The sequence below is a fragment of the Mercenaria mercenaria genome, chromosome 16 (assembly GCF_021730395.1).
Source record: "Mercenaria mercenaria strain notata chromosome 16, MADL_Memer_1, whole genome shotgun sequence".
Classification (NCBI taxonomy): Eukaryota; Metazoa; Mollusca; class Bivalvia; order Venerida; family Veneridae; genus Mercenaria; species Mercenaria mercenaria.
The window spans coordinates 15,486,016-15,498,906 of NC_069376.1; the positions used below are offsets into that span (position 1 = coordinate 15,486,016).

At 33.3% G+C, this 12,891-nt stretch overlaps 1 protein-coding gene across 1 annotated transcript in view; it reads left to right on the forward strand.

The window, feature by feature from the left end:
* Positions 1-5,935, forward strand: part of LOC123541418 (uncharacterized) — a 48,902-nt gene extending 42,967 nt beyond the window's left edge. Inside the window, exon 12 of the mRNA XM_053525774.1 lies at positions 5,851-5,935. Within this exon, the coding sequence (XP_053381749.1) occupies positions 5,851-5,935 (85 nt within the window). The remainder of the gene's footprint in view (positions 1-5,850) is intronic.
* Positions 5,936-12,891: the final 6,956 nt, after the last annotated feature.

Consider the following 12,891-nt stretch of genomic DNA (forward strand, 5'->3'; position numbering starts at 1 on the left):
GTTTATAATAGAACATCTTGTTTAGGTATGAGCCTTTATGATATAATGAAACGTTTTCATGTTTATGTTTATAATAGAACATCTTGTTTAGGTATGAGCCTTTATAATATCATGAAACGTTTTCATGTTTATAATAGGACATCTTGTTTAGGTATGAGCCTTTATGATATCATGAAACGTTTTCATGTTTATGTTTATAATAGAACATCTTGTTTAGGTATGAGCCTTTATAATATCATGAAACGTTTTCATGTTTATAATAGAACATCTTGTTTAGGTATGAGCCTTTATGATATCATGAAACGTTTTCATGTTTATGTTTATAATAGAACGTCTTGTTTAGGTATGAGCCTTTATAATATCATGAAACGTTTTCATGTTTATAATAGAATATCTTGTTTAGGTATGAGCATTTATAATATCATGAAACGTTTTCATGTTTATAATAGAACATCTTGTTTAGGTATGAGCCTTTATGATATCATGAAACGTTTTTTATGTTTATAATAGAACATCTTGTTTAGGTATGAGCATTTATAATATCATGAAACGATTCATGTTTATAACAGAATATCTTGTTTAGGTATGAGCATTTATAATATCATGAAACGTTTTCATGTTTATAATAGAACATCTTGTTTAGGTATGAGCCTTTATAATATCAGGAAACGTTTTCATGTTTATGTTTATAATAGAATATCTTGTTTAGGTATGAGCCTTTATAATATCATGAAACGTTTTCATGTTTATAATAGAACATCTTGTTTAGGTATGAGCCTTTATGATATCATGAAACGTTTTCATGTTTATGTTTATAATAGAACATCTTGTTTAGGTATTTATAATATCATGAAACGTTTTCATGTTTATAATAGAACATCTTGTTTAGGTATGAGCCTTTATAATATCATGAAACGTTTTCATGTTTATGTTTATAATAGAACATCTTGTTTAGGTATGAGCCTTTATAATATCATGAAACGTTTTCATGTTTATAATAGAACATCTTGTTTAGGTATGAGCCCTTATAATATCATGAAACGTTTTCATGTTTATGTTTATAATAGAACATCTTGTTTAGGTATGAGCCTTTATAATATCATGAAACGTTTTCATGTTTATAATAGAACATCTTGTTTAGGTATGAGCCTTTATAATATCATGAAACGTTTTCATGTTTATAATAGAACATCTTGTTTAAGTATGAGCCTTTATAATATCATGAAACAATTTCATGTTTATAATAGGACGTCTTGTTTAGGTATGAGCCTTTATACTATCATGAAACGTTTTCATGTTTATAATAGAACATCTTGTTTAGGTATGAACCTTTATCATATCATGAAACGTTTTCATGTTTATAATAGAACACCTTGTTTAGGTATGAGCCTTTATGATATCATGAAACGTTTTCATGTTTATGTTTATAATAGAACATCTTGTTTAGGTATTTATAATATCATGAAACGTTTTTATGTTTATAATAGAACATCTTGTTTAGGTATGAGCCTTTATAATATCATGAAACGTTTTCATGTTAATGTTTATAATAGAAAATCTTGTTTAGGTATGAGCCTTTGTTATATCAGGAAACGTTTTCATGTTTATGTTTGTAATAGAACATCTTGTTTATGTACGAGCCTTTATAATATCATGAAACGTTTTCATCTTAATGTTTATAATAGAACATCTTGTTTAGGTACGAGCCTTTATAATATCATGAAACGTTTTCACGTGTATGTCTATAATAGAGCGTCTTGGTTAGGTATGAGCCTTTAGAATATAATGAAACGTTCATGTTTATGTTTATGATAGAACATCTTGTTTAGGTATGAGCCTTTGTAATATCATGAAACGTTTTCATGTTTATGTTTATAATAGAACAACTTGTTTAGGTATGAGCCTTTGTAATATCATGAAACGTTTTTATTTTTATGTTTATAATAGAATAACTTGTTTAGGTATGAGCCTTTAGAATATAAATATGATGAAACGTTTTCATGTTAATGTTTCAGCCGATAGAATATCATGTAAAGGTTTAAGCCTTTAGAATATCATGTAAAGGTTTTTAGCCTTAAGAATATCATGAAACGTTTTCATGTTAATACTTTGGCCAATAGAATATCATGTAAAGCTTTAAGACTTAAGAATATCTTGAAAAGTTTTCATGTTAATGATTTGGCCAATAGAATACCGTGTAAAGGTAGTCTTAGAATATCATGAACGTTTTCATGTTAATGTTTAAGCCGATAGAATATCATGTAAAGGTTTAAGCCTTTAGAATATCTTGAAATGTTTTAATGTTAATGATTTGGCCAATAGGATTTCATGTAAAGGTTTAAGCTTTTAGAATATCATGAAACGTTTCCATGTTAATGTTTTAACATAAAACATTTTCATGTTAATATTTTAGTCAACAGAATACCTTGAAACAATATTCCTTGTCATTGCAGAATATTGTAACATGATTATACAATGAATGAAAAGCAAATAAACTATTTAAAAATATACACTTTTCTTTCCTTTCTTTATTTGAGTTCCTGCGTGAATCCCATTAATACAATTGAATGTTATCATTTCATAGATAAAGCAGAAAATAGTTGCTCAGAATTTTCGTTAAATCGCTTTCCCTTGTTTGAACTGTGCCATAATTATCATAAATGCTCTTGACACAATTTAGCTTATAATTAAATGGCTTATCTTTAAAAGTTTTAAACGACCTTTATTTTAAATCATTTGCGCGTCTCTTTGCATACTATCCCGCGGCTATTACCTTGCATTCCAGAGATGTCGTATTTTGTGCCTCTTCATTTTACCAGGGTGACTGTTTATGTCACTAGTTTTAACAGCTTATTAAGACCTGCATTATCTATATTCTGTTTATGCAAATACCAAATAACATCTGCACCAGATATAGTTAATATCGACCCCTGGGAGAAACACTGAATGAAAATAAAGAATAAGGAAAATACGTAAATTCAAATAATGTAAATAGGACAATAATAGCATGTCTACAACTCTTCTTTCTAACGAATCAAAATCACTTGTTGAAACAGTAATACTACACGAAAATGTGTTAAATAGCAAACAAAGACGCTACCTATTCTCGTTGGGTCAGAAGGAATAAAAAAAAATCAACATTAAAAGTCATGTGAATATAAATATCCATAGAAAGTTCAAGAACAGACTTTGCGTTACTCTGATAATTGATAAAAGACGTACAAGCAGAGAAATAAAGAAATGACGAAGTTGATTATTCTAAGCCATTAAATCTTCTCAGTGGAGTTACGACATTCAGCTGTGCCGGACCCTGTGTTTATTACAAATCCAACTAATCTTTAACATTATCATTATATATATAATAAATTGCCTGAACACTAAATATACGTTAACAGACCTGGTTATATAAACGATCACTCCCTTTCAAGATTAAGCGAACGATATGCGCATTAGTAATTAATGCTGATTATGTAAACCAAGTTTCATTTGATGGGATGGAAACTGTTGTACGAGTTGAATAAAAATTACACAGATGTAGTTGTAATATTTCAATGTCTGGAAGAGGGCCATGGTTCTAAAACAAAATCAGACTTGGAAGTCCTGACAGTAGGCAATATTGTCTAACAAAAGCCAACCCCACTTAAGGTCAATGTTACAACACCAAAAATAGAGGTCGACAGAATACGTTCTGTGCATATTTGGACAGATATATGACTATCTGAAAAGTTCATCATTCATCTTTGATTCACGTGGGAAAGTTGTATGTTACTTACAAAATAAAAGATTGATTTACAGAGGTCCAAACAATATTGTTAAATTGTTGAAATAGTGTACAGACTGCATTAAACTCAAAACAAACGAGATATTACTAAACAAATGTGACAACTAATGGTAATAATTGACTGCTTTCCCTACATCCTTTACATGACTGGAAGTCGAATAATAAAAAATAAAGTTCATTTACTGTTTTAATAATAATAGATCCGTTGATTGTAAAGAAAACGTATGGTTCATACATAAAAAATAATAATCATATGCACAACTAACATTTAATCGCCTGTCGCAACAAGAGCTATCGGAAGGACAGCGCGCTGGAACCATAGCAGATACGTGAGTGTATGTGTAGCGACGGAAGGGTGTGACAGATATTAAGAATCAATACTAGATATTTGTGTAAGACGTGTAAAATTGAAATTTTAGAGAGGAGGTAGGAGAAGGTAGCGGCGGTATGAGGATTCTTAGAAACAATATGATATTTAAGTTAGTGCGAGCAATGTAGAAACAACTTGTACCGAGAAGGGAATAGTTGTACAATACATGTACATGAGGATAGAGATTAGAAGTAGGTATATGAGGGATACGGCACTAAAAACGTGAGATGTAAGGGTTATTGAAACGTATGTCAAAACACTTTATCCAACACTATAACACCATTGTGACTTTGACTTTTACGACACTATCAGATGTCTGTCCCCTATCGAAACCAACTACTATGTGAAGTGTGAATTACAGAGCAGTAGTGAAATTGGAAAGCTTGGTATACAATTTCTTTAACCTTAGACGAAGTCAAAATACAGTACAATAACCATTCTTATTCTTCAAATGGCTAAGATAGTAAAAAAAGCAGCACATATGTTGAGTTAAAAAAAACAAATTGTATATCCTAAATGACAATGACTATTATCGAATTTAACCTTCACTCGACAATAATATGATAGATAGAGAATATTAGAGTACTGTCTTTCTTATCTTAAGTTTATCCACCGAGTTAGAGAAAGGTTTATCCACCGATTTGTTTGAAAATATTGTCTTCTTTTTGCCTTGGAAACAATTCTACACCGCTTTCCTGACTCAGACGGGTACATGATCATCTGTACAAAGCTACGTGAAAATATTTAAGCTCAATAGCAGAGATTTTAGGCATAATTTTCTGGTTTAAGAAGGGCCAATGATGACCCAAGGGACATGATTTCAATGCCATTTGTAGAGAAGTACTCCACAACACTACATGCCAAATATCTAATCTTTAGACATTCAGGTTTTAAACAAGAATTAACGGGTTTCTTATGTAAGTCTATATATATGAAAACAAGTTAACCCACGGGAGGGTCCAAATTTGACCCCAAAAGCATGATTTGAACAAATGCTGGATGGACGATGCTCGATGGTTGACTGAAGCAAGACTATCCCTTTATACTTATCGCTAACTCTGAACAAAGTTCACTTGAGGAAAAATGGCACAAACATTAAAGCACGACATCTTATCTCGAGCGCATGACATCTTATCTTTGCGCACGACATCTTATCTCGAGATCACGACATCATATCTCGATAGCACGACCTCTTATTTCGAGCGCTCGATATCTTATCCCGTGCGCGTGGCATTTTATCTCGAGATCACGACATCATATCTCGAGAGCACGACCTCTTATTTCGAGCGCTCGATATCTTATCTCGTGCACATGGCATCTTATCTCGAGCGTACGATATCTTATCTTGTGCGCACGACATCTTCTCTGATATGTCAAAGTGCTAGAACTCAAGGAAACATCTTTTGACGTCGTACGGTCCAATTGTGTTTCTTTTTCTAATTTGCATTCTTAAAAACACAACTTGCCACTAATTTTTCAACCTATGTTTCTGAAGTCGGGTGGATATTTATGCAAAATGTAAGCGTTACGCCAATAATATCTAAAAGTGATGTGTTAAAAATAGCCCGACAACTCCCAAGTTCAAACGTCAGAAGACAATAACGTTCAGTCAGGTTACGCTCGATATTGATTGTTGCATCACATTCAGTGTTCCAGTTCATCAACATCACATTAACAAATGATTATATCTTTTTCGTAGGAAAGTGCAGACAATGCATATAATGGAGAGAAACACTGAACCACTGTTAATCACAGGTGGTATTGATGAATTGTGTTTGATATGACAACGTTTCAATGATGTTAGACCGCTATAGTGGCAGAAATATAAGTAAATAATGTTCATGTTCTGAATATGCACTTTAATAATTTCTTACCGTTACATTTTTCAAAATTTAGAAAAATAGGACCAGAATTAAAAATGACCTGTATATTCTGCATATTATTTTCTATAGACAACTAAGGCACTATGAAAAAAATCACTCTGATACTTATTAAGCCATAGAAAACACCATCATGTGTGACTGACAGAAGAACATACTTATCGATGGACAGATGAACAAATGAAGATCAAAAGTGCGTGTTCTATACACGCATCAAGTTTTATGAACAAATCTCTTGCACTGTATTTACTTAATATCTAAGAATCTACACTATGATTGTGGATATCCTCCATAAAGTCAATTACTGATGTATCAAATTTTCATTAAAAGATATCTTATTAAGTCAGGACAGAATCCACCATTTGCGTTCGGTAGGACAGACAAACTGATGAACACATTGTCTTTTACCTATTCATGGTATTTCATGGAACATCCTCTTGTACTTTTAAGGTTATCACAATATCCACTTTTTCTTACATTTTGGGCTAACTGTTGCCACATCAGGTGCAACTTCTCCATATTACAAACAAACCAGGTACCAAATTATATAAAAAAAAATACCTGGTGCTATTAAAGGTATTATGGTTTCTATTTTATGGGAATAACTCGTTGACGGGAACAAATCATAAAAAGATTTTTTTTCAAAATAGACCGTAAGCAGTTTATATTCATTCACCTGTCAGAAGATTATCCCACTTTTCCGCATAGTTAGCTGTACAAAAATGCTTAATTATTTAGAGCATCTAATAAGCAAATACCTCAATAATCAAAATTCGCATAAAAGTGAAAGGTATGCAATTTGGCAACAAATAAGGATTCTTAAATGTATCGAAACAACTATAATTATATGGATTTTTATTCAATTTCCACCTTCAATTCTATCATATGAACAACTAAGTGCTCAATATCCCTAGTGAAACAACACAGTAGTTACTAAATTGCTATGTCATGGATAGGAGTACACGTCGATTATTCACTCATATCCATACAACATGCACTAATGGTGTACTAAACAAATACAAACACTAATGGCTTGCATTTTATCCAAAATGTGTAAGGTAAACGATACTTAGAACAATCATGCATTCATTAAGGATTTAAAACAAGTGCAATACTAAATACATTGTCAAAGCCATATGAAGATTGAAAATTATCACTTAAAATGTATAAACAATACTTGATATGCGTAAGTAGTATAATTACATAACAAATTCTATTAACTGAGCAAATGGCCACGTATTTTGAAGGCACGCTGTACAAACATGTAAAAAAATAAACAAGAAAAACAAGTGAATGAACTATTGCCATGCAATACAAAGCCCCTACTGGAAGGAAACTAATTTTCTCTAATGCAGTATAACATCTGTCAATGATGTTTAAACAATATTGTACTATATATACAATATTTTATAACACAACATTTGGATTAAAATTTGCATATACAAAATCTACAGCTGTTGATTGCTTATAACATCTAAACAAGAGGGTCATGATGACCCTATATCGCTCACCTGTTAAATTTAGACTATGAGTTTCATGAAGATAGGGTCATAAATGTGGCCTCTACAGTGTTAAACATGTTTTTCCTTTAATTCGAGTGGTGACCTATCTTTGACCCCACATGACCCAGTTTCAAACTTGACCAAGGAAGCATCAAGATAAACATTCTTACCGAGTTTCATGAAGATAGGGTCAAAAATATGGCCTCTAGAGTGTTAACAAGCTTTTCCTTTAATTTGAGCGGGTGGCCTAGTTTTTAACCCCACTTGACCCAGTTTCAAACTTGGCCTAGGAATCATCAAGATAAACATTCTGACCATGTTTCATGAAGATAAGACTTATAAATGTGGCCTTAAGAATGTTAACAAGCTTTTCCTTTGATTTGATCGGGTGACCTACTTTTTGACCCCATATGATCCAGTTTTGAACTTGGCATAGGAATCATCAAGATAAACATTCTGAGAAAGTTTCATGAAGATAGGGTCATAAATGTGGCCACTAGGGTATAAATAAGCTTTTCCTTTGATTTGATATTTTGACCTAGTGTTTGACCTCACATGACCCAGTATCTAACCTGGCTTAAAGATCATTAAGATAAACATTCTGTGCACGTTTGTATCAAATCAAAGCATAAATAAAACCTCTATATGGTTGAAAGGGCCAAAATAGAAGTTTTCTCCTTTCAGGGGCAGTAATTCTAGAACCCATGATGAAACCAAGCCGGTTTTCGAAAGGAACTGAGATCTTATTGTGACTTAAGTTCTGTGTGTAAGTGTGGTTAAGATCGAATGTAAAATGTCACTTCTATTGTGTTCACAAGGTAAAAAATTAACACATTTTGGCTCTTTCAGGGGTCAATAAGGGGCCGTAACTCCGGAACCTAGTATTGTATCTTACGAATTCATCATGTTGTTAAAAGCTATTTTGCAAGTTTGTATCAAATCAATCCATAAATGAAGCCTCTATATGGCTGCAAAAGCCAAAAAAGCAAATTTTGGCCCTTTAAGGGGCTATTACTCTGGAACCCATGATGGGATCTGGCCAGTTTTCGAAAGGAACCGAGCTATTATGTCCATATAAGTTGTGTGCAAGTTTTATTAAAATCAATTGCAAAAGGTGGTCTCTATCGTGTTCACAAGCCAAAAAAGCAAATTTTGGCCCTTTAAAGGAGTTCATCACAATATTTTGTGCGCAGCTCAATCGCGCAGCAAGCGATAACCACTGTAAAGTTCAGGATTCGCCGCCGAAAGTGCATAATTGTCGGATATGCAGCGCACTCGCACAAAAATATCGTATGTAATGACAATATAGGTCGTGCATCCATATTTTACCTTTAAACGTGATGGTGTTTTATTGGAGGAGTAGTCGTAGGAAGTGCTCGGATCGAATACATTGTGGACAGCCAGTTTGAAAGTAAATATTTCGTCCAGTAATGATGCAGCCGACTCCAAGTCAAATAAAATTCCAGAAAATCTTAACGTAGATCTATCTCCTTCCAGTTCAAATGTGACTTCCTAAAAATGTTGTTATACTTTTGTGCCCCATCCCGCATTTCACATAGTAAGACCAGAGTTATGGCCCTTTACAGTCAAATTGTACATAAAGGGTATAAACATTTGTGTCGCATGTACCTCAAAAGTATATGCGCCAAGAGTCATGAAACCAAACAAGAATTAAATTCAGCATGCGAAGTTGTGCACCAGTGCTTTTTATTTGAGGTTTCACTCAGTAAAAACAGATTTATGTCCCTTGACGTGGTCAAATATATACGTAAATAGCATGTGAAAGCTTGTGTAGCACGTATCCCAAAAAATATTTGACCTAGAGGTATGCAACCTTAAAGGAGCATTATTCCGCATGTGAGTAAGAAAATTGGTTAAGAAACTGATAATAACGTTGCGCAATTTGTTTTGTAAGAAAAAAAAATGTTCATAATTTTTAGGTGGGTGGGGTAATGAAAAAATACTTTTGTGGGTGGAGTGAATATTTTTTTAATTTTTCTTGAAAACAAGCACGGGTTGATATTATTTTTTTTGTTTAGATGTTTTTGACTTAGTTCTAGCTTACATAATATAAAATTTGGTAAAATTCTGTCTGCTAGATTTTTCATATCATTAAGAAATACTTCGTGTTTTTCTCAGTTTCAGATACTTTCGATATCTATCAAGAGTAATTTTTCCGAGTTAATATATCTATATGTTGACATTTTATGCATAGTTATAGTTTTTTCATTAATTGTGATGCATAAACAGTAATATCAGAGTGAAACTTTGAATAAATAGTTGTTTGCAGTAGTTTTATTATGACATATATGTATTGTTTCTTAAGACAAAAATACCGATTTGGTGTTCTTAATAAACTTTAAATATTGAAAAAAGAAGCACGGGTACTTATCATTTTTATTTTTTATTTTAACTTGCCATACATCAATCTATAAATATGCAAAGTTACAAAAAATTCTGTCCGCTAGAAATAATTGTGAAAAACACCTTTAAGGAGCCATTACTCTAGAACCCATGATGGGATCTGGCCAGTTTTCGAAAGGAACCGAGATATTATGCCAATACAAGCTGTGCGCAAGTTTGATTAAAATTGATTGCAAACTGTGGTCTCTATCGTGTTCACAAGAAATTGTGGACGGACGACGGACGATCACAAAAGCTCACCTTTACACTACGTGACAGGTGAGCTAGAACAAAAAAAAAAGAAGAAAAAAAATTGAATCTCAGTAGGATCTGAACCGACGCCCTTCCGCCCCATTGACTAAAAAGTAGCTCTAGACCACTGCGCCGCCGTGGAATTTGAATTCTCTAAGTGTAAAGATTAAATAAGTTATCCTGACCTTGAACTTGACCCCAATAACCCCATATCTAGTCCCAACCTTGGTTTGTCTGTAAGCTACCTATAGGCCAAGTTTAATTTCAATTTCAGTATATCAATGCAAACTAATTTATTGCATAGAAACCATTTTTTCTATTTTTAGCAACAGCGACATTGACCTTGACCCAAATGCAATCCCAACCATTGTCTCCTTACCATCTATCTACAGGCCAAGTTTGGTGTCTATAGCTTGTTCCAAACTAAAGTTATTGTACGGAAACCAAGTTGGACACCCGCCCGCCCGCCCGACGACATACCAATCCAATTACTGGTTTTCTACGAAAACCTGGTTAAAATCAAAAAAGTAAGAGATCATCAGATTAAAGAGAAGCAATACATAAAAAACTACACCAGCATTTTTTTTTATTGGGTCTATATGACACAGGAGCTTTTATTAAAATATTTTATGGACTGTGCAGGGAATAATCAAAGTTGACTTTTGACCTCTGAGCTAAGAGTCTGGGTATTTCACATCACACATTGTCTCATTAAGGAAAACATTTGTGTGTAGTAATATTAAAATCCCTCAATGAATGACAAGCGTTATGGACCTGAAAGGAAAAAACCTCTGGACCTTTGATCCCTGCCTGTGACCATGACCTCTGAGTCAAGGTTAATGGTGCTGCGTAAGGCACATTGTTTCATTATGGGAAACATTCGTGCCTAGTAATATTGAAATTCCTTAATGGGTGACAGAGTTATTGACTATACAGGAAAAAACCTATTGACCTTTTACCTCCAAGTATGACCTTGACCTTTGAGCAAGGGGCTGGGTGCTGCGCATGACATGTCGAATTATGAGGGGGTACATTTGTGTAAAATAATAATAAAATCCCTTTAAAGGAGTTCATCACAATATTTTGTGCGCAGCTCAATCGCGCAGCAAGCGATATCCACTGTAAAGTTCAGAATTCGCCGCCGAAAGTGCATAATTGTCAGATATGAGGTCACTCGCGCAAAATATATCGTATGTACTGACAATATAGGTCGTGCATCCATATTTTACCTTTAAAAGTGATGGTGTTTTATTGGAGGAGTAGTTGTAGGAAGTGCTCGAATCGAATACATTGTGGACAGCCAATTTGAAAGTAAGCTATTTCGTCCAGTAATGATGCAGCCGACTCCAAGTCAAATAAAATTCCAGAAAATCTTAACGTAGATATATCTCCTTCAAGTTCAAATGTGACTTCCTAAAAATGTTGTTATACTTTTTGTGCCCCATCCCGAATTTCACGTAGTAAGACCAGAGTTATGGCCCCTGATAGTTAAAATTGTACATAAAGGGTATAAACATTTGTGTCGCATGTACCTCAAAATTATATGCGCCAAGAGTCACGAAACCACACAAGAATTAAATTCAGAATGTGAAGTTGTGCACCAGTGCTTTTATTTGAGGTTTCACTCAATAAAAACAGACTTATGTCCCTTGACGTGGTCAAATATATACGTAAATGGGATGTGGAAGCTTGTGTAGCACGTATCTCAAAAAGTATTTAATCTAATGGCTTGCAACCTTAAAGGAGCATTATTCCGCATGTGAGTAAGAATATTGGTTAAGGAACTGATAATAACATTGTGTAATTTGTTTTGTAAGAAAAAAAATGTTCATAATTTTTAGGTGGGTGGGGTAATGAAAAAATACTTTTGTGGGTGAAGTGAATATTTTTTAATTTTTCTTGAAAACAAGCACGGGTTGATATTATTTTTTTGGTTTAGATTTTTTTGTCTTAGTTCTAGCTTACATAATATAAAATTTGGAAAAAATCTGTCCGCTAGATTTTTCATATCATTAAGAAATACTTCGTGTTTTTCTCAGTTTCAGATACTTTTGACATCTGTCAAGAGTAATTTTTCTGAGTTAATATATATAAATGTCGGCATTTTATGCATAGTTATAGTGGTGTTATTAATTCGGATGCATAAAAAGTATCATCAGAGTGAAACTTCGAATAAATAGTTGTTTGCAGTAGTTTTATTATAACATGTATGTACTGTTTCTTCAGACAAAAATACCGATTTGGTGTTCTTAATAAACTTTGAATATTGAAAAAAGAAGCACGGGTACCTATTAGTTTTATTTTTTATTTTAACTTGTCATACATCAATCTATAAATATGCAAAGTTACAAAAAAGTCTGTCCGCTAGAAATAATTGTGAAAAACATCTTTAAGGATTGTTGAGTTACAGATCGGATAGGAAAACTTTGCCATCGAAGTGTGACCTTAACCTTTGAGCTAAGGGTCCGGGTTTTGCCCTTGACGGATGACAGAGTTCTGGACCGGACATGAAACAGGTCCTGTTCATGCCATGTTAACATCTGACCATCTAGTGTGACCTTTACCTTTTAGCTAGTTTAACAATTTGATTAAGTACATATCTTCCATAACTAGAGATGCTTTTGAGGAAAGCGCATGTCTCCCACAACTGCCTAATCATCTGAATAGTAAGGCTGTCTTTATATACTGTTTACTCACAGAAAA